Source organism: Hypomesus nipponensis, chromosome 23, assembly GCF_054491055.1.
Source record: "Hypomesus nipponensis isolate SF chromosome 23, ASM5449105v1, whole genome shotgun sequence".
Lineage (NCBI taxonomy): Eukaryota > Metazoa > Chordata > Actinopteri > Osmeriformes > Osmeridae > Hypomesus > Hypomesus nipponensis.
This window is the reverse complement of record NC_140383.1, coordinates 11,593,179-11,618,919: the sequence shown is the minus strand read 5'-3', so window position 1 is coordinate 11,618,919 and position 25,741 is coordinate 11,593,179. Positions and strand designations below refer to the sequence as shown.

General features: G+C 45.5%; 1 protein-coding gene across 3 annotated transcripts; it reads left to right on the top strand.

Moving 5' to 3' along the window:
- The first annotated feature begins 817 nt into the window (after window positions 1–817).
- Window positions 818–24,290, top strand: dop1b (DOP1 leucine zipper like protein B). Of its 3 annotated transcripts, none has more exons than XM_084688894.1 (38): window positions 818–1,028; window positions 3,420–3,594; window positions 4,352–4,533; window positions 4,707–4,877; window positions 4,991–5,180; window positions 5,358–5,456; window positions 5,535–5,658; window positions 5,765–5,874; window positions 6,374–6,479; window positions 6,586–6,703; window positions 7,132–7,251; window positions 7,433–7,541; window positions 7,690–7,926; window positions 8,014–8,345; window positions 8,474–8,889; window positions 8,986–9,257; window positions 9,416–9,568; window positions 10,828–10,928; window positions 11,119–11,309; window positions 11,403–13,005; window positions 13,143–13,227; window positions 13,343–13,528; window positions 13,625–13,747; window positions 13,882–14,016; window positions 14,107–14,162; window positions 14,243–14,347; window positions 14,534–14,600; window positions 14,713–14,872; window positions 16,837–16,919; window positions 17,050–17,159; window positions 17,737–17,886; window positions 18,509–18,570; window positions 21,148–21,276; window positions 21,433–21,569; window positions 22,193–22,248; window positions 22,335–22,481; window positions 22,596–22,728; window positions 22,816–24,290. In XM_084688894.1, the coding sequence occupies exons 2-38, from the start codon at window positions 3,457–3,459 to the stop codon at window positions 23,083–23,085; spliced, it is 6,966 nt and encodes a 2,321-aa protein (XP_084545020.1). In that variant the 5' UTR covers window positions 818–1,028; window positions 3,420–3,456; the 3' UTR covers window positions 23,086–24,290. The 3 variants fall into 3 exon arrangements, with proteins under 3 accessions (XP_084545020.1, XP_084545018.1, XP_084545019.1); XM_084688892.1 differs by having other exon boundaries at window positions 14,534–14,639; XM_084688893.1 differs by lacking the exon at window positions 818–1,028 and adding an exon at window positions 3,107–3,230 and having other exon boundaries at window positions 14,534–14,639.
- Window positions 24,291–25,741: the final 1,451 nt, after the last annotated feature.

Below are 25,741 nucleotides of genomic sequence, written 5' to 3'. Positions count from 1 at the left end.
TTCGGATACGATTGAATTCGCACTCAGTGTGCAAGGGCCTTAAGTTGTTTTGAGAGAAACTCAGGGGTGCTCAGGGGTACACGCTGTTGATGGGCTCTAATGGAGGCTTACATAGAGCCTCCGCAGCACTGTGGACGAATCCCATAGGCGCTGATGCTCTTTGAGAGGGTCTGAGCCTGTACAGGCCAGCAAAGAAGCAGTGGTGAATATCATGAAACGTTAAAATAGGCTAAAGAATATAAACCACATTGTCTTTGTCTCTGCTGTTTGATTTGTTTGTGTGTGTCAAATAGCACTGTAGATCAGTGATTAGGATGAATTAAGCATGTGTGGCCCATGCAATAGTATGAATGCTACTCGGCCCGTGCTCAATTATGTAGAAGTGTACGTTAGACTGTGCCTAGCTATTACGCCAAGTAAAGTATACCTTAAATAATGTTATTGATATACTGAAACAAAATAAGAAGCTTATTATCTTATTGTTGACCGGCTACTGCACTGTCCCATATCAGAAAAATGTGACAGGCAAGTGAAAGGTTTGTAAACACTGCACATCTTGGATTATACCAAAATTGAGGGGAGGGGAGGGAGTGTTGATGAAACGGTGAACGGGTAGTTTATTGTTGAAATAAAAATAAACGGGATGCTAGTACAAATACTGTTCCACAAATGTTCTGAACGGATACCCTAGCTCCAGACTTGGCTTTGTAAAAGTAATGCTGAAATGTCAGATTTTTAAGATGAGCAACGCTCGTACCGGGAATCGTGAATATCCACCACACCCCTCCGCGGATCAGGAAGTGCGCTCTTCAAGTCAAACCCAGTATCAGCTGAGGATTCTACTCGCTGGGTTTACAGCGAGATGGGGAAATAAATGTAGCGCTAACGGTACCTTTCGTCTGTCACTGAACCCAATTTGCGGATCTATCAATCTAGATTAATCCAAATTTGTTCACCGCCCATTTGAGTTTTTTCGTTTTTACGTGAATGTTGTCTTCTCATGTTTACGGAAGCTTGCTTTGCAGTGGGTGAGTCATTGATGCGCCTTGTGTGATTGTTTACCGAGCCATTGGATGTTTTTATTTTTAACCCGCCTTGCCCACCTCTATATATCTTAATGGAAGACACACTATACAGCACATATTTTTCTGTGGAGCCGAAAATATTCCAAGTAATAGGTTTGCTGTACGGAAGTATTTGTTCAAGCTTATCATTAATTGAAGCAGCACATGAACCGCTCTGTCAACTCAAGAGACGAGGCTTATAGAGTTTGGTTTCTGCTCTGTAGGCCTATTGGATTTCTCTGTCTATCTCTATCTCTCACACACACAACCACACGCACACGCTAATCAAATTGACTTCCATCCCGATCATCAGACCAGCTTACATAATGCAGGTTACAGCTTTCAGATGTGTATGGGCACCAGACCATCACACCTATAAGCTTGGTGAACATCCCATTTCAAAACCATGGGCATTAATGGAGTTGCCTCCCCATTGCAGCTATAACAGTTGCCATTCTTCTGTGAACGTTCCAGCCTGGTTCCAGCCTGATCTGTACGTTCCTGTTTACAAGATAGGATGGACTGTAGTGGAGCAAGTTAGTTAGCACTGTGTGGTAGTTAGCATCACAATCTCTGTCAGACAATGTGTCTCTTTAACTTGTCTGTGGGGCATGGGTCCACCCACTAATTACACAGGCAGTCTCAGAACTAGAGCAAACTGCACAGGTCAGGTTAGGAGTATTTTGGTTTCAAATCAGCCAGACTCACTGCACACTTGCCGTAGTGTTGTGTTAGAAATTATTTGGACCCTCCTTCCATTTTCCTTTTTAGATCTACACTTAATCAGATGCTCAAGTCTCAGTCAAATTGTGTGTGTGTGTGCTCTTGTCTTTATATCCCCCTGTTTTCTGACACTCCTCCTGCAGCCTTTGTTTGAGTGCAAAGATTAGTTTACGACCGAAGTCGTACATTGTGTTTGCATACCCCTTAAGGAATTTTGGTTAGTCATTCTATCAACTGGGCTTTTCGCTATGTAAAGCATCCTAAAGGCTTTATAATCATAACCCTTTCGTTGGAGGCTGGTGCAAATATCTGGTGTGTAAAATGTGCTTTGTTGAAGCTGGTGGAATATCTGGTGTCTAAACATGTGGTTTTCTTTCTTGCTTTGGGAATGTTTCCATGATGCCTGTAATGTGCTATGTTTGAGGGTGAATATCAGTCTTTAGTGCTGATAGCTTTTGCCATTCAGGAAACTAAGAGATTATATAATAGGCCCGCTGTCCGTCTGCCACTTAGAATGCAGTGATTAGTCATCTCCTTTTCTCTCTATAAGGCTATATCTCTTTTCAGCCTGCTTTTCAGTCCTTCTGAGAAACAGATAGGTGCAAGAAATAGAGAGAGTTTAAGCATGGTCAATGACTAAATCAATCCCACACTCTTGCGTGAAGATATATTTATAGTCAGTCAGCCTGCCAGTCAGCCCTTCAGGTACTATGGCCCAAGTCTTTAAAGACTGAGGCTCTACTTTGAAAAGGCATGTACACTTCGCAGTCTTTCAGAGATGACAGACAGACATTCACTGTTTTGCTGAGCTGCTTGCTCAGCTCAGGCTGTCTGGTTGTGGAAGTTTGTTGACTAAGGTTGAATACCAGACTGGGGTGTACAGTAGAGCAATGGATCCCCAGAGCAGGCTATTGCCTTCCCTACACCATTAGACTGGTTCTACAGCACTACTCAGAGCACTATCCGGAGGTATATTTATTGATAAAATGGATGGGTCAGCTGTTCCTGGACTTCTCTCTTGGTGTGGAATGATGCATGTTGCCCTCCTCTCAGGCACGTGTATCCAAGCCTGACCAGGCTAACACCCCCCCCCTCTCTCTCTCTCTCTCTCTCTCTCTCTCTCTCTCTCTCTCTCTCTCTCTCTCTCTCTCTCTCTCTCTCTCTCTCTCTCTCTCTGTCATTCTTCATAAACACTCTCTCTCTCTGCTTAAACTACAGATGTCCAGATGTCTGCTGCTGTAATCCTGTCTGCCCATCTACCCCCCCCCTCTCTCTCTCTCTCTCTCTCTGTCTCCCTCTCTCTCTATAATGGATAGCTTTTTCTGCTATATGTGCAGGAGGTGAACAGTCAGCACTTGGTTTCATTACCTTCTCGTCCCCTGTCCTCTCCTTTCAACTCTTCTCTGCCATGTGTGTTTGTGCGTGTATCCTTATTATATGTATGTAAGTATGTAATACTTGATGTTGCCTTGAGGTTTCCAGAGCACACATTCTGTGCCTTTGGAACTAAGTGATACAGACAGATATTTCCTGAGTAAGGATAGATTTCTTGAAACTGTGTACTATCACCTTTTGTTTTGTAATACCTCTTCCTCACCCCGGTCCTCCTCGCCTCCCTCTTCTATCCTCCAGACCCACAGTTTCCGTGCTGGGACAAGACTGAGCCATCATGGATCCCGAAGAGGTGGAGCTACAAAATGACTATCGTTACCGTGGTTACGCAGCCGTCATCGAGAAGGCGCTGCGAAACTTTGAGTCCTCCAGCGAGTGGGCGGACCTCATCTCCTCCCTGGGAAAGCTGAACAAGGTAGACACACACATGCAACACAGCCCACATTCAGTACTCACAACATAATATTTCCAAAGAAAAGTGAACACATATGTGGTTGGTCTATCATTGGGCCAAGCCTCCCTGCTATATAATAATATTGCTGTTTAAACACACATAACACCCAGTCAATATGAAAAAGTCCTCCTAGTTTCATTGGTTTCAGTCTTATATAGAAGGTTGGTCATGTATTCCTGTAAAGCAAGCGGTGCTTTGTACTGCATCCACTGTTACCAGTAACTGTCTCTACATCTGCTTTTGAGCACTGATCTCAGTGCCCAGCCTCTACATAACTAGTCTAGTGGTGTCGTTCAATGGCCAGCCTCTACCTAACTAGTCGGTGTCGTCCAACGCCCAGCCTCTAGGGAGCCTAGTGTGAGTTGTTCTCCTGCCTGCTCCACAAGTTTCTGCTGAGGACTTTGGACTATGAGGAATACAAAGTCTCAAGGAGAGGAGGAGCAAGAGAAAATGCAGTCAATCATTAAGCTGTACATAACTCATAACAGGAACCAGTTCCTGGGCAGGTGGTTGGTGTGCATGTGATTGTTTTTTTTTGTAGAGTTTTTTTTTTTTTGGGGGGGGGGGTTGTTCTAAATGGCCTTTCAAAAGCCAGCCAGACTGCAGTCTTTTTGTCTCACTTCATCTTTACCTATCTGCCAAACGTCTCAATTTATTTTCCTGCCTCTACCATTTCCTCTCTCTCACTCTCTCTACCCAACCACCCTCCTTCCTCTAGGCCCTGCAGAGTAACCTGCGGTATTCCCTGCTGCCTAAGAGGCTGATTATTGGGAAGCGTCTGGCCCAGTGCCTTCACCCTGCCCTACCCAGCGGCGTCCACCTCAAGGCCCTGGAGACCTATGAAATAATCTTCAAGATTATCGGCACCAAAAGGCTGGCCAAGGACCTCTTCATCTACAGGTATGCATCTTTGTGTGCATATACTATATATGCTGTATCAATGTGGGAATAGCTGAAACACACACAGGTTGCTTTTTTTGTTTAGGCTCTGATGTACGTGTGTTTGTGTTATGCATGTGTGTATGAATGCTGTGTGTGTGCGTGCGCATGTGTGCGTTTTCTGTGTGCTGCAGCTCTGGCCTGTTCCCCTTGCTGGGTCATGCTGCTATGGCAGTAAAACCTGTCCTTCTGACTCTGTACGAGCGTTACTACCTTGCCCTGCAGAGGGCCCTGTTACCCAGCCTGCAAGCCTTCATCACTGGGCTACTACCTGGCCTGGAAGAGGGCCTGGAGGTGTATGACAGGTACAAATATTTGCTCTCATGCTCGCATACATTCACAAATAAACACACACAAATGTACTATGGCATAATGGTAACAGTAATCCCTGAACAGTAAAGAGCTTATTTCCCTGCAGGACGGATGCGCTGCTGGTGCGTTTGTCTCTGCTGGTTGGCCAGCAGGTGTTTTATGGAGCGCTATGGGGCAGTGTGTTGGTCAGTCCTGTCATTAGACTGCCTGCATCCATCTTCATCGTCACACATTTTGACCGCATGGCCTCCCCCAGCCAGCAAACACATATGCTGGGCTACGACAACGGCCTGGTGGTGAGTCTGCCTGCCTGCGTTTGTCTGTTAGTTACCCTCTGTCTCCGTGACAGCTGACAGAGTTTCTCGTCAATTCCAAGGGACCTCTTGATCACTAGTAGCTAAACTACTCAATAACATGAGCTATTAGGCTGCATGAGTTTGTCCCCTGACAACCTGTACATCCCTTTTTCCCAGATAAAGTCTCTTCGCTTGGCCCTTCAGGACTCCAATGTTCTGGTGCAGAGGAACATGCTGGAGATCCTCCTCTACTTCTTCCCCCTCGCCACCTGCCTGGTTAGTGTATATTCACTGTCTGTGTACTGTATGTGTTTGTTTGTGTGTGCATTTAACTCTCCCCTGTTTTCCCAACAGCACCCAGTAGAGAGCAGTATTCCTATGACGGTTGAAGACATGATCACAGTGGTGTCAGCTGCCTCTCTTACGCTGCTGCGCAGGGACATGTCCCTCAACAGACGCCTCTATGCCTGGCTCCTAGGTACACGAACACACTGCAGAACTCTCATTAGGATATAAAGCCTTATGCCTTGGTGACAGATTAACGTTTGTTTGTTGGTTTGTCGTTGCTGTCTCGGCATGTCCAGGCACAGACATTAAGGGAGGTATGGTAGCTCCAGACCCCAACCTCTCCACCACCATTGAGGAACACACTGCCAACTACTTCAACACCTACTCTAAAGAGCTGCTCGTGCAGGTGAGGACAACCCTACCCACACTACAATGAGATGCCTCACCAAGGTTGCACATATATACTTACTTACACTATAGCAACCAGCCGCATCACCACCCACCTTTCGAGTTTTGTGGTTAGTGTAGGATAGCCTCAGGGCTGCTGAGCTGGTGTTGTGGAGAAAACAAAACAGTATACTCTTTACTTAGTGGATTGAACTCTGAGACTGTGGCACACACTCACATACACACCAATATGACCTTGCTTGCTTCATGTAATAGCCTACACCTATTGAAAACTTAGTAAACTATTTTCCCAGTGCTGGTTTTTGGTTTTATTATTATTATTTGCCAGACGTGACTGACTGGCACCACTCTTCTTTTAAAAGTGACAAACCTGGAGGGTTTATAACACCTACCCAATACACGTACTTGTTAGTTTTGTAATTATGGAACCAATGTGATTGGGAGTCATTAAACATCCTATTGTGTGTGTGTTCTCACTCTGGGGTGTCTGTCTTTAGGCTCTGATCAGCATCCTGAAAAAAAAAGACGTCAACGTGGAAAACATGATCGGTTACCTCCGACCTTTCCGCGTCCTCATCAGCCTCCTGGATAAACCAGAGATAGGTAAACACACAACGGAGACAGAGACAAACATGCTCGATTTCTCTATCTATATGTCTCTTTCTTTCCATGTCGATGACGATGTTGATGAAGGTGCTACACTCCGCAGGTCCCCCAGTCCTGAGCAGTGTGCTGCTGGAGGTGGTCAGGGCATTCTACAGCTACTGCCGAGAGATGCTGGGGGAGGACATCTCCACCTCGAGCCTCTCCAGCAACCAGCTGGCCAGGTGGGAGGAGGATGAAACACATAAATATCAACATTAATATGCCTTGCGGAAGTGAACTGATAGTTTGAGAGACATATTAAAGTAAGATAAAGTTCAAACCCAGGTAAAGAACCATCGAGTGGGGGCAGATATGCACGTTATTCACACAAAATGTTGTGTGTTGTAAGAGAAGAATGGGACGGAGGGGGGCAGACTGTTCCCTGTTGTGGAAGCTGTGGAGGAGCAGGTGAATGGATGAGGAAGTAAAAAAACTGACATCTGACTGTTGTTGGATGATGGACTGATGATGCTGTTATTAGGTGATGGTTGGATGAATGGATTTATTGATTGATTGGTTTTGAAAATAAATAAATAAAATGTTTGCGCAATTTATTGATACACAAAGTGACACAACTAGAATGTGCTTGTGTTGTGTTTGTGTGTTCCAGTCAGTTCAAGGAGAACAAGAACTCATCAGAGATAATTAAAACAGTAAACTTGCTGGTGAGCTCTATGGACATTGAGTATCTTTGGGACTACATGACCCAGTTATTCTGCAAAAGCATCAGGTAGGACAAAAACACACAGTGTACACGATTCTTAAATACCACAGAAATACTTCATATCATGAAATATTTCACACAATACAGTATTTATCAAGGCTGTGTCTGACCGGAGGTGTTCCATCTCATTTTCCAACCGCCCCCCCCCCCCCCCCCATCGCTCTGTCCTCCCTCCCTGTCTTGACAGTGATCCAGTTGACCAACCCTCCTTCCATCAGCCGGAGAAGAGCCAACAAGCTACCTCTGTTTCTGAGATGTCCAACCTTATCATATTTCTGCTGGATGTCATCCCTCTGGTACAAACACACTCAGGCGCATGCTTGCACATAAACACACCCATTCATACAAGTAGGTGCACAGACATGTACACACATCTAAAACATGTACCTGCCTGCCTGTGCGTGTGTGTGTGTGCGTGCGTGCGTGTGTGTGTATCCTTCCCAGGAGCAGCATGCAGATATCCAGTCCCAGCTTCTGCCTGAGATGTTGTGCTCCATGCTGCAAGCTCTCAGGAGTCATATGACCACCCTGGACTTATCAGATCTGAGACAGGGCCTGTGCGCCTGCTTCAAGGTACTCTGCAGGATCCAGATGCCCGTGGCTTATATGGACATGGAGCTGGAGTCTTCCACACAGGATGCAGAGTTTCAGATCTTGGAAGAGGCAGACAAACAAAGTCAGGTAACATAGTCATGCTCTGTGAAGATATTTTGATTTAAGATGTATTAGGTGTTGAATCAAGTGATTATCCATTTCCCTCTCATACAGGTGACTGAGAAGTGTGGAGAGAAGGACCATGAGGCCAAGGACCATGGTAACGGTAACCTTGGCCAACAGGAGGCCAATGAGGAATCAGAGCCAAATAATGGTACCAGACAGGAGGAGGAGCCAGCAGCAAGGGTGTTCCTGCCTCTACGGTCCGAGGACAGTGGATTGGGCATCAGCGCCTCTCCATCAGAGCAGCACCTCCTACCAGGGGTGTGGCCTGGGCCTGAGGGTACAGAGTCATCCAAGGGTGGGGGGACTGTGTGGAGGATGAAGGGCAGCATGGACACCATGACACAATATCTGCAGGACATCCTGGCTTATATAACTACCAGGTAAAACCTCCCTCCCTGCCATGCCCTTTCAAAGTCACTGGACAAAGTTGACAGACATACTTTAGACGGTCTTGATGAACTCAATCGTTCTCGTTCTCTCTCGCTGTTCCTCTGTTCCTCTCTCTCAGGTACCTACTGGTCCAGGTGGAGGATGTGAGCGGGGGGCAGGAGGATGAGGTGATACAACCCGACTCTCTAGCCTCCTCTCCGGGGAGGAAATACTCCTTTGGGGGCCGGGAGGGTGCTCAGATCTCCATGCCTCAGATCAAAAGCAAACTGGCAGAGCTCTTCACCCCCAGCAAGCACAAACTGCGCTCATTTTCAGACACAGCCTCAGACCCTTCCACGGAGAAGAGGCGGGGCAAAGCGGGGGCACTAGACTGGGGTGGGGGCTACCTGCCGAGGGGAAGGGCGGAGATTACCGAGGTGTGTCGGCAGGCGTTCACAGCAACCTGTCACCTGCTGCTGGAGGCTACAACCTTCCCTGTCTACCTGACAGAGCAGGAGAACCAGGATCTCTACAAGGACATGTTCAACAGCACGGGTGAGAGTGATGTACACAGACTTCCACACACAAGTCTTGGAGACATGTTGAAAGAAAGGATCAAGCAGTATCTGATTGCATGTGTTTTACCGTCAGGCAATGATGTGGGCAGCCTGCCAGAGTGGCTGAGGTCCTTGATGACCCTGTGCTGCCTATCCAGAGACCATCATGTCCAGCACACTGCTGTGTCATCTCTGCTAGAGCTGGTCAACCATTCACAGTCCCTGGCCCTGGTCATCCAGGACAAGACCAGACGCCACCAGGCAGGAGATGCCAACCTCTCGAGCGGACGCCTGCAGATGGTCACCATCCCGCCAATCTACCCCGGCCTGCTCAGTGTCATCGAGGAGGGCACCGACTTCTACCAGGTCAGAACCCTACTACAGACATGATGATGATTATGATCATGATAGTCATAAATCACACACTGGTTGGCATTTAGATCATGTGAGGCAATCTACTGTATATTCAGGGCACTGGCACTGAAACAGTGTGTGCGTGTGTGTGTCCCTGTCTGTCCGTCCAGCGCGTGGCCCAGATGCTGTGGAGCCAGTTGGACACAGAGAGGAGGGAGCAGCACATCTCCTGCGTGGAGCTCTTCTATCGACTACACTGCCTGACGCCTTCTGCTAACGTCTGTGAAGACATCATCTGCCAGGCTCTACTGCAGAAGAACAAGGTAGAATACACACACACACTGCACCTATCATACCCAACAAACTGTTGTGATTTCCCAACAGAGGGTCAAGGGGAAAGTGGGAGTTCCCATGAAGAGATGGGAGGAGATGCGTAAATTGCACTTAATTATGTATTCCGCGGTATGTACAGAAACTGCCCGCGAAAGCGTGCTTCCATTTTGCGGTGAAATGTATCCGCTTTTTAAAAGCAGGCGTAAACCAGGACTTTGGTGGCTGATCCATGATAGACAGAGAGAAAGAGGCCCATTCAATTGCGCGTTTAAATGCTTGCAATGTACGGTATAGTGGGCGTAGAAAGGCGCTATTTACCAGATGACCTGCAGGTTGCATAAATACGACCTAAAATAAAGTATCACAGCGCAATCTGCGGGTTGGCCATGGCGTTAATAACACTACGTTTGCAAATGTGAATCTATATAAGACATGGTATGTGTTAGGATCCCTATCACTGGCTGAACAACATTTGCGTAACGTGTCCTCCGGTGGATTGGTCACAGAGAACTCTGTCTTGTACTTTTATATCGAATGAAGAATTTGTATTACTCCAGCAATCCTGACGATCCAAGTACACCGTGTCTTCAGAATATTTCCTTAACACTGTGAACAAACACTGGGATATTTACCTGCATGTTCTGTACCTTCCTGTAAACTAACAGCCTCAAGTTTTGACATGTTTAGCCACAACACATTATATAGCCCATAGCTATGAGGAAAATCTCCCGCCCTGCATAATACTGTTTCCCGATGTTTCTTCCCACATTGGCCAAGGTCAATCATTCTTCAATAAAGCCGTCAAGTATGAGTGTTCTCACCCTTAGCAACTTCCCGCTTCCCTGTCCTAGGTGTCCTAGGGAGCCGTTGTGATTGCGTGTTATGATTCTTGGAATAATATGATTCTTGGAATCATAACAATCCCTGTCTGGTATACGAGCACGCCCAACCGTCCCCCATAATGCTGACTCACCTTGGCCACCCCTCGTACTCTTAGAGCATTCTATTTTTCTCTGGCACCATATCTGTTGTTGTCCTTTTCTCAACTACCACATTCCCTACTGAGACTAGTTCAGAACATGTTTCTGCTGCACAGTTAACACAAACCTAGACCTTCTTCCTGACCACTGGATACCCCACATGCCTGCCCTACAATCAACAAAATCAATACAATTCTATTATCAATAAAATCTATACAATCCATATCAGGCATTGTTTTTAGTGTTCTGTGTCCTGTTTTTCTCTTGAGACCATGCGCCTGGAGGCTCTCAACAGGTTTTCCATTCTGTGGCATCTGACACGGGACATCCAAACCAACAGAACCATGTCACTCAATCGCTCCTTTGACAGGTACTCAATTATCTTGTCACCTGTAGTCTTGTAGTCTTCTTGTCAGTAGTCTTGTAGCCAGTAGTCATGTTGCCAGTATTATTGTAGTCAGTAGTATTGTGGGCATTGGTCTGGTAGTCAGAAATTGTGTAGTTATAGTCATGTAGTCAATAGTCATGCAGTCAGGCCAGTCTTGGACTCTCTGTTACAGGTCGTTGTGTGTGATGGTGGGCAGTCTAAACTGTTCTGATGGGTCCATGAGTGCAGCAGCCCAGTGCTGGTTGGTCAGAGCTCTGTCTCTCGGCGATGTGGCCCGCATCCTAGAGCCTATCCTGCTCCTCCTCCTCCACCCCTCCACTCAGCGCTGCTCTATCCAGAGTTACAAACTCAGCCTCACCACAGGTCAGCCTGGCGATGTGTGTGTTTTCTCATCTTGCGTATGTAGTTGGCATTTATTCTTAGTTTGTTTTTGCAAATCTTCTCGCCTATTCCCAGGGAACCTAAAGTTGCTTAGCAACAGAAGCCGCAGCTCTACCAAGGGTTCAAGGACATCTACGGATGCCATGGCAACAGAGAATACTGCAGTTGATTACATGACCTTAGTGGACAGGGAAGCCTTGTGGGCAGAGCTAGAGGGCAATCCAGACGCAACCAAACTCTCAGATGCCGTGACGGCCTCCCACAGTGGCAGCGAGGAAACCGAAGAGGAGGAGGATGTGGAGAAGGAAGAGGAGGACGAGGAGGAGAGCGACCACACAGAGTCAGCTGACACCAGCGGCGCCCAGGTCTCCACGGAGAGCTCGGGCTCTGCCCCCTACCGCAGCAGCACGGAGGAAGGAGGTTTGACCAATGGCCTGCGGAGAGTGGAGTCCGAGCACACACAGGCCTCAGATTCACTGTCGAGCGAGGAGGAAGAGGACCTGGAGCTTGAAGCCATGGCGAGGTCTCGCCTGCAGAAGCAGGAAAGGGAGAAGAGGGAGGCCGTCGACTCGCTTTTCAGGCATGTGCTGTTATATCCTCAGGCCAGCGGGGGGCAACATCTCCTCCAGGGCTTGACTTTACTGTCGAGCTTGCTGAGGAGTTCTGCCCAACAGCCACTGGTGGACGCCCTCTCTTCCACTTCCTTGGACACAAGCTCCTCCTCCCACCTCAACCTCGTCTCCAATCTGCTACAGCGCCACCAGCAGGCCCTGGAGGGAGGGACGTTCTACGGCCACCTGGCATCCCCCACCTCTACAGCTTCCCCACCCCCAATCTTGCTCCTGGAGGTGCTGGTGTCCCTGTGTTTGCGCTGTCTGAGGTCCCACTACCCCTCCTACCTCAGCCTAGGGCCCAGGGACATGCAAGAGAACCGGGAGGTGCAGGTGAAGAGCGTGGAGATCCTGACCTGCCTGATAACCCAACTGGTCTTTGTGGCGCGTGGCCAGCAGGAGGGCTTGGATGCGGGCCATAGGCAAGGCCAAAGCCTGAGGAATGGATGCAACCTGGAGCCCATCCACAAACTTCTGTCTGGGTGTAATGTGCAGCAGTATGCCCTGCTCTGCCTCTCGGCCTCCATGTACATAAGTCAGAGAGGGGCAGAGAGGGAGGTTGGCGGTGGGGGGGACTTGTTGGAGGATCATGGGGGACTGTCGGAGGTGAGTCTGGTCCACCTGGGGCAGAGTGGGGGGCAAGAGCAGTACCCGCTCCAGATCGAGCTGCTCAAGCTTCTCCAAGCGCTTATAGTCCTGGAGCACCATATCTGGCCAGGGGGGTCAGGGCACCCTGAAGAGTCCCTCAACTCCCCCGCTGCCTCCACCCCTCTAACCCGGGAATGGCAGACGGCCGTCCTGTTCCAGCAGTCGATCAAGGCAGCTCAGTACGTCCAGACCCAGCCCATCACAGCACAGGGCATGTTCGTGTCTGCGGCGGCCAGGGCTCTGCAGCCTCAGTACGGCTACGGCATGCACCCCCACTGGCTAGCGCTCCTGCGCGGCTCCCTGCCCTACCTGGGTAGGTCTCTGAGCATCATCGTGGCGCCTCTCATTACACAGATCTGCAAGAACCTGGATGAGTTGGCCAAACAGTACGAACATGACGGGGGCAAGGCCCCACAGAGGTACGCATACATACGTACACGCATGCACACTGTACACAGGTACCACTGTCTTTTTTGGCCGTGTGTCGTGAGAGATATGCATGTGTTTAACTTATGTGTGTTAAGTTGTTGATATCACGTTAATGTGTCAACAACAGAAGAGAGAATATCGCCCCTGATTATCCACTGACTTTGTTGGAAGGCCTGACCACCATCACACACCACTGTTTGCTGGACCATAAGGTGATGCGCGCACACATACAGCACACTGGTACGTTCAATCCTACGTTTCTCAATTCAATTGAGATTGACTGGATCTTTTTCATTTCCTCGCCATGCTGCCCTCACACCCCGTCAGTCTCTGGTGGCCTGTGATTCAGCAGACGTCCGCAACGTCCGCAACGCCGTGATCGAGGAGTTGCCGCACATACTCAATAGCATGGCTCTGCTGTGGGGCGTGATCAGGAGGGAGGAGTCTCAGAGAAGGGGCTCTGACTCCCCCCAAACCATCAAACAGGCCTCCGTGTACTTCAGAAGCGCCAAGGTGTGAACCGTGGGAAACGTGGTTTTGTATGCGTGTGTTGAAGCGTGAGTGAACATATGTGTGATATGTTCCGTGTGTGGGTGTGTGTGTGTGCAGGTCCTGAGGCAGCGTGTGCTGGACCTGCTACTGCCTCTGACAGGCCAGTATGGGGTCCAGCTGATGGCCTCAGTAGGAGCTGTCTGGAGCAGCAGAAGAAGCAAGAAGAGGCACAAGAACAAGGTTAGAAAAGATGATGTGTCTCACTCAGTCACTCACAAGCACACGTACACTGACTCACAACAACACGTTTGTCTTTCGTTTACACTTCTGTCTTTCTCTCCGTTTTGCTCTCTTCTCTCTTTCTCTCTCTTCAGATCTTGCCTGTCGCCAGTGAATCTCGTCTGACTATCGTGGACCTGGTGACATCACTGAGCACACTCCACGCAGAAACCATCCTCCAACTAGTTAAAGAGGTGGTGAAGAAACCTCACCAGATCAAAGGAGACAAGGTATGCACATGCAGTCACACACTTGCTCACTCAATCACACATCTCATTGACATATGCACGTGTTAACTGTGTTCTTCTCCTTCTTGGTAGAAGGTCACCCTGGTAGACATTCCCATGCTGCAGTTCAGCTACGCCTATATCCAGAGGTAAAAAGAAATATAACATACAGCCTCAGACATAACTGGACTTTCCCCTGTAACTGACTGCATTTGACCTCCACTCTCAGTGTTTCATCCCAAACCCTCCAGGAGAATGTGGCACCTCTTCTCAGTCTGCTGAGAGAGTCTGTCCAGCTCAACCTGGCTCCACCTGGTCACTTCCTCCTTCTGGGGTCAGTCAGATACAAACACACATATACAGACATGTCCCTGTTCTCTCCGCTCTCTCTACATACGCACACAAACTACCATTTGCCCCTGTTGTGTCTTCTACAAATAAACTATCATTTTTCTCTGACGGAAAGCAAGGCTTGATAAACACTTAAGCATACAAGCTCAATATCAAACTTCTGTCTCAGGATCCTGAATGACTTTGTAAACCGGCTACCCAACTTGGACAACAAGAGGGACACCAAGGACACGCAGGTCAGCCAGCTAACCAGTCATCCGGGACCTGCTGCTATGGTTAGTGCCAGAGCTATAGGTTATGATATGGTTCTGACTCCTCCATCCACATCTGTCCTCCATCCCACACCAGGAGGTGACTCAGCGGATCCTGGAGGCAGTGGGTGGGGTGGCAGGGTCTTCTCTGGAGCAGACCAGCTGGCTCAGCAGGAACCTGGAAGTTAAAGTCCAGCCCCAGGTCTGCCCCGTCGATGAGGAGCCGGACGATGTAGACACAGACATTGACCTCTACGGTAACCACAAAGACCACGCACACGGGCAAGCGCACTCACAAAACTGAGCGCATAGTCATGCACTTTACGTACAAAGACATACACACAGTTTTCCTACTTCACAGAACAAATTGAAAGCAGACTTTTCGGTTTGTCATCGAATCTTAACTCTCCACACACGGACACATACATATCAAATCAAACTGTAATTTCAGGAATCTCTGTCTGTCTCTTTCTGTCTGTCGGACGTGTCACATGAAATTGTTTGGATGAGCGGTTTGTGACAAATAAATATAAACATATTTGCCACCAACAGGCACTGCGCTAGTGTTCACAGGTTTCCTGTCAAATGAGGAGAGGTAAAATAGTTGGTTAGCTTTATATCCATCACCACATATTTTTAGCTACCTAGACATAGAGTATAGTTTGGCTTTCAGCAGTTAACTTAGCTGGCAAGTGTAATTGAATTTTAGATTTTATGTGGGTACAAATTAGGTACAGTGTACAGTTTACATTTAGTCATTTAGCAGATGCTCTTATCCAGAGTGACTTACAGTAAGTACAGGGACTTTCCCCCGAGGCAAGTAGGGTGACATGCTTTGCACAAGGACGCGTCATTTGGCACGGCCGGGAATCGAACCAGCAACCTTCGGATTACTAGCCCAATTCCCTAACCGCTCAGCCACCTGACTCTCTCCAGGTGGCTGTTACAGTTACAATATGTACAGTTAAATGTATGTGATTTTCAAGATTGATTTGAATTAGGGTTCCATTTTCCATTGTCCATTGTTCCATATCCATTGTTAGCTTGTAGCTGACAGGAAAGGAGATAGTGTTGTGTCATTTTTTTAAATTAAGATGAGGCTGCTCATGCTGCTTACACAATGAGGCTCTTTGTAATTCCTCTGTACTTTGGGTCAGTGCTGACCTTGGGCATTGATCCCTCAAACGGGCGCTGCACTGGTACAGATATACTGTACTTGACTGAGAAATGACTTACAAATACAAAATGATACAAACTGATTCCAGTTTTGTATTCAGACCTCCACCACACTGGACCAAGGCCAGAAACAACAGCAGAACCTGCCTTGTCATCATAGAAACACTGCTGGCATTGAGATGGGGGCGTGCACGGACGTATCGGCTCAGCACTCTCTCCTGTTAAACAACTTTTGGTGCACATCCAATGTGTAATACCAAGGCATTCAAATTGAAATTCAGATAAAAACACTGCTGGCCCTGTACTTCCCAAACCTACCCCAGGCCTTTTAAATATGGAAATCCATGTTGGCACCCAAAGTACTGTACTTCCTGGCTGGCTTCCTAGGAGCTGACAGACAGACAGACGGGTTTTCATGGTCAGTCCAGTGAAGAAGAGATCATAATAGTCAAGAATGTACATCTGTATTTGCCTTATCTTGTCTCATCTGTGGCGGTTCGCTAGTTGGTAATACTATAGCCGACACCTAAAATATTATGGTGCAGGACAGTGCATGAGACGCTGAGACGGTAAATTGCCGGTAATATATTGGTTGTATTTCTTCTTTCAGGGATGACAGAACCTAGTAAGCACACTGCTGTACTAGGTGTTCAAAAAGTAAAATAAAAACACTGTTTACGTCAAAGCAAAACCTTAACACAAAACAAAGAAACTACAGGCGGTCCCTCAGAAGCCATTAGCAGGAGTATCCCGGCTCCGTGCTCCGCTGTTCTCCTCACACAGTGTTCACCTAATCAGGGCCTCTGAAAGAAAACACAATCAGGGTCATGCATTTCACCTGGTTGCTTCTCCCCCGTTACTTATACTTATCATGTACATTAGGTGTCCTTGGGCCTACATCCCGGGAGAGGGTGCCCACGGACCCAGTATTCCACCTGAACCATCACACATCCTGTTTCCCTGGCTCTGCCCCCCTATTTCCCCGTGATGGTCTTCTATCTCTTATACAATGTATCCTCCTCCCCTGTCTCTCCTCCCTTTTTAGACTCTGTAGCTCAGGCTAGCACAATGGTCTCCTCTTCTGCCCCCTCCGTCTACAGTGTACAGGCCCTGGCACTACTGGCTGAGGTAAGTGTGTGTGTGTGTGTGTGTGTGTGTGTGTGTGTGTGTGTGTGTGTGTGTGTGTGTGTGTGTGTGTGCGCGTGTATTTGTGTGTAACACTTTGGGGTGTGTGTGTGACACTTTGCTCCCTTTCTAGATCCTGGCCCCTCTGCTAGACTTGGTATATCGCAGTGACGAAAAAGAAAAGGCTGTTCCTCTCATCTCTCGTCTCATGTACTACGTATTCCCTTACCTGAAGAACCACAGGTGACAATCACATATCTTTAAGCACAAACAACTGTTAAGTAACAGTGCCTCAGCTAAACAAAAAAAAATCTGAAAATCAGACCTCTTCATCTGATTTTAGATACAGCCCATAAAGATTAACCAGAGTAAAACATGAGCCCCTTTTTACACAACCTGTTAAAGCTGGGAATGTTGCATCTTTATGCCGCCTTGCAGTTCTGTTTCAAAGGCACGGACATGGGATGGGGGGGTCATTGTTGTAACGGCAATAAGCTGGCATCGAAGTCAGTAACAGAGCCGAATCGATGTCTGTGTAAAAGGGACAGCTGGCATGCAGAGATTATGCACTCTTACAACAACGATGATGTCACGCCTCAGATTCCGGTGGCATTACGGCTGCATACTATGTAAAAGCACACATGGGGAAAAATAAAGCCGGCTTTGTTGGATCAGGGTAAACAAGCAAAGTTGGCATCATGACGGGTCTTCATTACAGCCATATTGCGGGATCTCTGTATAAAAGGTGCTATAAACTCTTCAAGTTAAAATAAATTTATATACCCATCTATCTGTATCTCATATTTTTCTCTCTCTCCAGTGCCTATAATATGCCCAGTTTTGGGGCAGGTGCCCAGTTGCTGGCCAATCTGAGTGGTTATGCATACACTAAGAGAGCCTGGAAGAAGGAGGTCTTTGAGCTCTTCATGGACCCCCTTTTCTTCACGATGGATGCATCCTGCACCCCCCAGTAAGAACATGCTGTGTTTATGTTGTTGGGAAAATTGAAGATGTAACACATTTATCCTGTATAAGAATGATTCTGTGTTCAGCATTCCTTGTGTGTAGAGAGAGGCCTACCCCCAAATCTAAACTTTGGGGAACACGAGGCATATGTAAACAAGGTGACCTGGGCTGACCACTCTCTTACTGGAGAGGCCATAAAAGATGTCTGGCCTTATCTGTGTTGGGTGAATCATGTGGTCAAGCTTACAGGGGTCAAAAGGCACACACACTCTAACACGCACGCACACACGCGCGCCTGGTCTGCAAGGAGCCAATGAAGAAGAGCAATGGAACATTTGCATGCCTTTGTCTTAACCAATGACTGTAAAGAGCGGTTCTGCTTAAATAGCTAGCTAGCGCAACATGCTAGCGGACAAAACTTTGTAGCACAATGGCGTGTGATGTTTTTGTCTCCTTGTGGGCCGGCCGCAAGCAATAAACTTTCTTAAACTTGTTCATCGACTGTGCAATGCTTGATAGATTAATATTTCTGACATATGTGTTTTGTGGGTGTTTTTTACAATGAAACACAGAAGCACTTCATCTCCTGACTACTCCCTTACAGTACCTGTTTATGTTTCCTGCAGCTGGAGTTCCATCATTGACCACCTACTGACACACGAGAAGACTATGTTCAAAGACCTCATGAGTAAGTTCTTTTGTGTGTGTGTTACCGGCAGGGATGAGAAAAGATATATTCCAATGTATTTAAAAATAAAATACCAAATACCCTGATTTTAAGTGTATCAAAATAAACGACAAAATACAGCAGCCATTCCACGTATCAAAATAAACTACTGTATTTTTGTATTTAAAAAATACAAAAAATACTTTTACAAGAGACCATGAAATCACGTTGCAAACCTTCCATCTATTGGCCTATTTGATCTATCCCTTCACCAGTACACTGACTCATTTGAGAAAGTCAATGTTTGATTAAAAACTGCTTTTTCCGCCTAACTAGTAAGTCAAGTAAATTTAATTTATCCCACTAGGGGAAATGTGTTTGTAGACAGGTATTAAAACACATTCAATCCATCATAAATACTACATAAATAAAACACATTCAATCCATCATAAATACTACATAAACTAAATACTTGTAAAGCAATACATCTGACATATGCAACCAGCAGATTAAATATTCACATATACCTGTGATCAATGGTATGCAAAATCATAATCCTACTAAACGGCTACTTCAGTTAGGGTACATTTCACAATACATTATTTATTTATCAATCATTGGATACGTACATGGAACTCGAAAACTTAAGATTTTAGCCCTTTGTCAACAATTATTAAATGATCAATATCTTTAGATATTAAATGTAGCCAGACATGTAATCAGAAAGTAGCAATAGAACTTGTCAAGGTATATCAACCCAACTCCAACTACTAATCTCAAGTCTGAGAAAATTACTGAGTAGACCCCAATCAGATGCAGCATCTATACTATAATGCAAGTAATTCAGTCAGTCAGTCTGTCTGTGCAAATTTATAGTGTTTTTTGGGGGGAAACAATTTGCTTGGAAACAGGCACTGTGCAAAGGTTGTAATTTTGCAGGTGTCTATCTCAAAACCCTAGGACGTGTGGTTCTGCGGTTGACAGATGAGAGCTTCACGTTTGCAAAATATGTTGTACTGAGTTTGGGTCCACTGTGTACTACATCATAACAAATGTCTAGATGTTTGTGGGGTTAATACTATTTAACAGAGAACCAATATAATACATTTTGATCAACAGGACATAAGTAATTGATAATGTAGGAAACAGCAGACAATTGTAGGCTTCATAATCATTTTCATTAATGAACTAGACTAGAGCATAGGCACTTAGGGCCTCATTTATTAACAGGATTACGTCCATTTCAAGTGTAAAATAGCGGGTAAAGACATAAAACTGTATTTACAAAGGCAGCACACTTGAGTAAAAACACAGATTACCGCTGACGGGAGGTTATAAGGGAAAGTGGAGATGGGAGGAGAGGTGTATTTCTTCCTTGTAACATGTTAATGTTAGCTGTAACTTCGTGAACCAATATTTCTATCTCCTGTTCGCTGAACCTTCTTTTTATTTTCCTCGAATCACCCATGGTGGCAGTAACATGCAGGCGATTTCTCCTGTCTTTAGGGGCGCCCTAATTAACACTGAAGGGGCGGAGTAAGGCGCTGATTGCCTGACGAGGATCTGGTTTGATAAATAGGCCTGCCACGCAAAATGAGGAAATACACTGTGTGCTGTTTGTGGTTGGGAAAAAGGCGCAGATTAAGCTGCGGTCTCAGTGTTAGTTAATGAGGCCCTTCATGCCTTGTGACTTGATGATATGGAGATTGAACAAGTACTTTTGAGAATTTAAATTGTGATCTGAGAAATGTTGGTACCAAAACTTCTGAGAAAAACATATGACTGGCTGCATCATGGGAACTGTGCACTTTCTATAGTTCCAGTCTGTGTGTGTGTGTGTCTCACTCATATCTTATTCACCAACTGCATGACGAGAACTGTGCAGTAGTTTTTACAATGTCATGTAGACTAGTCACAAAGTATTTTACAGTATTTCGTTATGACAAAATACAAGTATACTAGTATTTTGATACAAAATATATAGCTATTTCCGTCAAACCAAACCAATCAAATACAAATGACTAAATCCTATTTCGTATTTGAAATACGTAATTTAAATATATGTATCATAAATACTGCCCATCCCTGGTTACAGGGAGGATTTCAATGTCCATTGATTCACTTCACACTAGTCACTTTAAACTCTGTCACTTTCAGCTACTGGTTGCACTATCAGTAACATTGCACTACTGTACCTCACTGTACTTCGCCATCAGGCTCCTGTGTGGTCATTGACATAGTCACTGATTGTCCTCTTAGTTGCTTACACACTGTCACTCTGAGCTGCTGGTTGCAGTAGCTGTAATTTTGCAGGTTAGAATAGGTTATAGGGTTTTAATAGGTTTTATGTGCATTTAGGGTTGGTTAGTATAGTGTATTTTTTATTGTTATCTGTATATTTAGTAAGTTTTAGTATTTAAGCATAGATGTAAATTATGTTCTGTGTACTTAGGCTATATGTTATGTTATGCCAGGTGTTTGCGTTGTCTTGTCTTAAGAATTTCAGTACCCAGTCTGACCTGTTCTGTGTACCTGACAAATAAAAGACTTGAACCGGTACTTGGATTGATGTACTGTATGTATTTACCTTTGTTGCAGGCATGCAAAGCAGCTCGCTCAAGCTGTTTTCCAGTGCAGACCAGAAGCCCATGTTACTGAAGAGGCAGGCCTTTGCCATGTTCAGTGGAGAGTTAGACCAGTATCACCTCTATCTGCCTCTCATCCAAGGTTGGGTCACTTTCACTTCCATCTGTGATGTTCAAGACTTGTGTGTGCTAGCTGGTGTGCACGAATGAGTGAGCGCCACAGAAAAGTACTACATCCTTAATAGTTAATACATAGTACTTAATGCATAAACATGATCTTCTTCCTTTCGTCCACCAGAGCGTCTCACAGAAACTCTGCGTATGGGTCAGACCCCATCTGTCTGTGCTCAGATGTTCCTCATGTTCCGGGTTCTCCTGCTCAGGATCTCCCCACAGCACCTGACCTCCCTATGGCCAATCATGGTCACGGAACTGGTGAGCGGGCACTGCCTTGTGCAGACCTCCTGCTGCTTTGGACTTACTGGTGGTGTTAATCTAACACCTGTGGCTAACTCCTGAACTACAGACTTTCATTTTGCTTTTTGTAGTGACTACAGCTGTACTTACATAGTACAATGCATGAAACGCCACTTGTGGAAATACTACTGTACATTTTCATAATTTGTGCCTTAAACTGTCGCAAATGCCATACAGAGGGTTGTGGGTCAGAATATCAGAAAAGCATGCAAAACATTACATAATGCAACCGGATGTACAGTAGTACGTCATTCTGGCAAATACACATTTCATCCATCCACAATCGATGGATTAACATAGACATCAAAACAATATACACACACGTAGCACTCAATGTGCAAGCCACAAATGGGTTACATCAAAGCAATGCTAACTAAACCCAACAATTGGGATTAACATATCATAAATACATATGAATATTTCCTGTTGATGTTTATGTCCACTATTCCTGGGTACATGAGAGCTTTCTTACAAAAGTCAAAAGTTCCTGCTGGAACCATGGGGCAACAATGAAAGTTCCTAACTGACGTTGAGATTTGGTTAAAGGCTAAAGCGGTGTCTTTTATTTGTTCAATGGACAGATACGAACATTTGCTCGGTTGGAGAAAACCTTGCGGGAAGACAAAGAAGTCTCAAAGTGAGTTCATTGTGATTTCAATTTATGAATGACTGAATCAACCCACCAAGAATCCACCAACCAATCTCCTCTGTCGTACCTTCCAGGCTGACTAAGGTGGTGAGGGGAGCCCTAGACAGGAATGGCTCTGTGCTACACTTCTCCCAGGTAGACCTGAACATGTACCTGTCTGCCTGCAAGTTTCTGGACACCTCTCTGGCCTTCCCTCCGGACAGGATGCCCCTCTTCCAGATGTAGGACTTTCACCACTCAGCTCAACATGGACTTTATGTGTGCCTGGCATGTCTTAAACCTGTGTCTTAAAAAAAACAAAAAAACACTTCTTCTACTTGTGTGTGTGTGTGTAGGTACCGCTGGGCGTTTGTTCCAGAGGTGGACGTTGAGCGCTACGGTGGTCCAGAGAACAGTCTGCTGGAGGAACAGCCGGAGTGTAAGCCGCATGTTGTCAGAGTACTGGAGGGACTGCAGCAACGCTATGGAGTAAGGAAACACACGCACACACAAATTGCTTGACGTGATCAAATCTCCATGTCCAATTCTCACAAGGTACCATCCTGTCTTGTCCAGGCAATGAACGACCTGAGTGAGGAATCCTCCACAGAGCGTCTAGAGTTCCCCCTCCTCACCCTTCGCTCCCTCTCCTCAATAACCCAGCTATGCCCCTTCCTTCGTACTCTCTGCGGCTCTTTCCAGGGCCCTGCCCCCTGCCTGTTCCCAGACGGCAGTCCGGCACTGCCCTACCCTGTGGCAGAATACCCTGCAGCCAGTACAAACACGGTCCTAAGAAGGCTGGAGCTTATCACTGAGGAAGAGTTTCTGGATGCCATGGAGGGTTAAAACTCAGAATCTAGATGTGGGATTTGCAACTTAAGAGTGAGAACTACTTCAGTTGAAATGTTGAAGTTCTTGCCTTGTCAAGCCTGATCTAGAATCCTTGAAAACATAAAAAGTGGAGCCTAAATTTAAACTTGTAAAATGAATGGGCACAACCACTGAGAGCCATGTTGTATTGTATGCTACCTAAATCTGGAACTGTTTGCAAATGTCATTTTGAATGTGGAGCTAAACATTACTCTTGTCCAATTGTGTAAACCGCATTCATTCATGTGTTATTTTATTTGTAAGTACAAAAAATTGGAAAATACTGGAATTTACAGACAATGTTGTAATATTCAGTTGAGTTTTTTTGTTAATTTTTTTTTGTGGGGGGAGGATGCAATCTTCTTCTATAATTTGCTTTGACGCCATTTTGTTTTTTATCTGATATTAACTTTCAAGTACCTATCTGCAAAGTCTGTCAGTTCCTATTCTTTGAATGTCACAGTGATCTTCTGTTTTACTATCGTGCAATAGTGGTCGACCGATCAGTCTGTTGGCCTATTAATTAGGGCAATTAAATGCTTTTTTGATGTACCTGGCATCGGCCGCTGGCTGCACTCTCAAGGCCGATTTTGGCACCTTGTGACAATTTCATAATTTTACAGGGAGACATCAGCCAACCCAGATCGCCACTCCTAACCTCAGATTCTTTGTGAATGGACACAGACTCAGACCTATACTAGGTTTCCTCCTATGGGTCATGGAAGAGGGAATTGAGTCAGAGTGAGCAATTTGAGGTTTGTTGACTTAGAGTGAGACTAGAGTTGCTAAGATTAAAAAGGACATTCTAACAGCAGCTGCATTGTAACACCAATAAGAACAATTTAACAGGCAGGCTGATCCCTCTAGTTAACTGAGCTTTTTCCTACAAGCCTATGTCTGTCTATCTGCCTACCTGCATGGCCCTCTGAATGTAATGTGCTGATAATGGAGCAGTGTAGATGGATACTCTACGTGGCCATTTCTGGACAGGTCTAATGGGACACAAAGAATATTGTGTTTACTTGTATACCTTTAAAAGGTTTGTGAATAGATGAGTGTCTTAAGTGTTAAATCAGTCCTAATGGTCAATAAGATTCCTGTTTTATTGGTAATTGGATGAATGTGATGTACTGTGTATCCCTTCAAATATGTTAATATAAGAAAATAAATACTTATTGTCATTTTGTTGATTTATTTAAGCAAATTGTGCGTTTCAGGGCAATAGTTTGATGTGCTAGTATTCATGGTTTTATGCCTCACATCTGAATGTTTCATGGCCCTTTCTCTCAGACGTAAGAAGTCACAAACTTCTGTGTGACAACAAGCTTGGACCCACTTGTGCCCCCCTAAATGTAGAGTGGATAATTATAAACATGGTATTGTGCCTGCTATTGCCTGCAATACAGTGAAGAAAACGATATGACAACAATAATGTTGAATGTGGCCCCTCTAACAGTAGGCTACAACTTCCCCCAGCTCTTTTGTCGAGAATATATTCGGGGCTAAACGAAAAGGTTCGAGGCTGCAGCCCCGGCATTAATGGCATGGCAACGCCGTACACAATGTCCTATTATTGGAATGAGGTAACGTGATTTATGTTGTAGTTGTGACTGCTGTTATCATAGTCAGGGAGTCAGGTGGCTGTGCGATGAGGGAATCGGGCCAGTAATCAGAAGGTTGCCAGTTGGATTCCTGGCTGTGCCAAATGACGTTGTGTCCTTGGGCAAGGCACTTCACCCTACTTGCCTCGGGGGGAATGTCCCTGTACTTACTGTAAGTCGCTCTGGATAAGAGCGTCTGCTAAATGACTAAATGTAATGTAAATGTAGTCACTGTCTGGTTAAAGCGAGCATCGTTCTTTGTATTCTTTTGTAAGAATCACTTTTAACAGAACTACTCCCTTCTTATTCTTGATTACATTGTACTTGCCATTATAGGCTACTTACTAAATGCACTATATGCCAATCGTAATAGAATCGTCTGGTAAATTAGTATAGCTACAATATTTTACAAATGTATATAAAAAGGCCTCTGCTCACAGGTCCCTCCTAGATTCAACTCATATTTCCCTCTCAGTAAACTTGCCACACAACTGTTGACAATCATATCCATTTTATAGATCCTGCTTCCCACAGCCTAGTAGTTAGTATCTCCTAACTTGCAATGTACCGTGCTTGGTTTTAGTTCCTGATAAGTCAAGCCTGGACCTTCCCTTTGGCTAGTGAAAAACATCTAATAAATGATGCCATTTTTATTCAGAATTTCGATGAAAAAATAAATAAATAGTGATAATAAGAGTTTTAACAAGTTTGAGGCTTGATCATGAAAACAGGTCAGGGCTGTTTATGGCAGGCAACACAGACATATTCCTCTCAGTTGGATTTGAGCACAACACTGATGGAACCATCTGAGGCAGCTGTCACAGCCAACCTAAGATTTTGGATAAACATCAAGACGAATTTGTGAAATGACAATGTATAATCAAACATTAGGCAAATGAACAAAACTGGCACTGTCCCCTATCATAACATTACCTCTTATTCAAAGAAATACCAAGGCTTCATTATAAATGTGTCTAGAAGTGAAAAAAGTATTGTATTCAATACCAGTTGACAAGCTATTACCCAGTTAG

Bases quoted from the DNA above. Each gene is read 5' to 3' on its own strand.
- dop1b (XM_084688892.1), top strand. From the start codon at position 3,457: ATGGATCCCGAAGAGGTGGAGCTACAAAATGACTATCGTTACCGTGGT. The intron at 14,017-14,106 runs GTATGCACATGC...CCTTCTTGGTAG, and splicing joins ACCAGATCAAAGGAGACAAG to AAGGTCACCCTGGTAGACAT. The intron at 17,160-17,736 runs GTGACAATCACA...CTCTCTCTCCAG, and splicing joins CCTTACCTGAAGAACCACAG to TGCCTATAATATGCCCAGTT.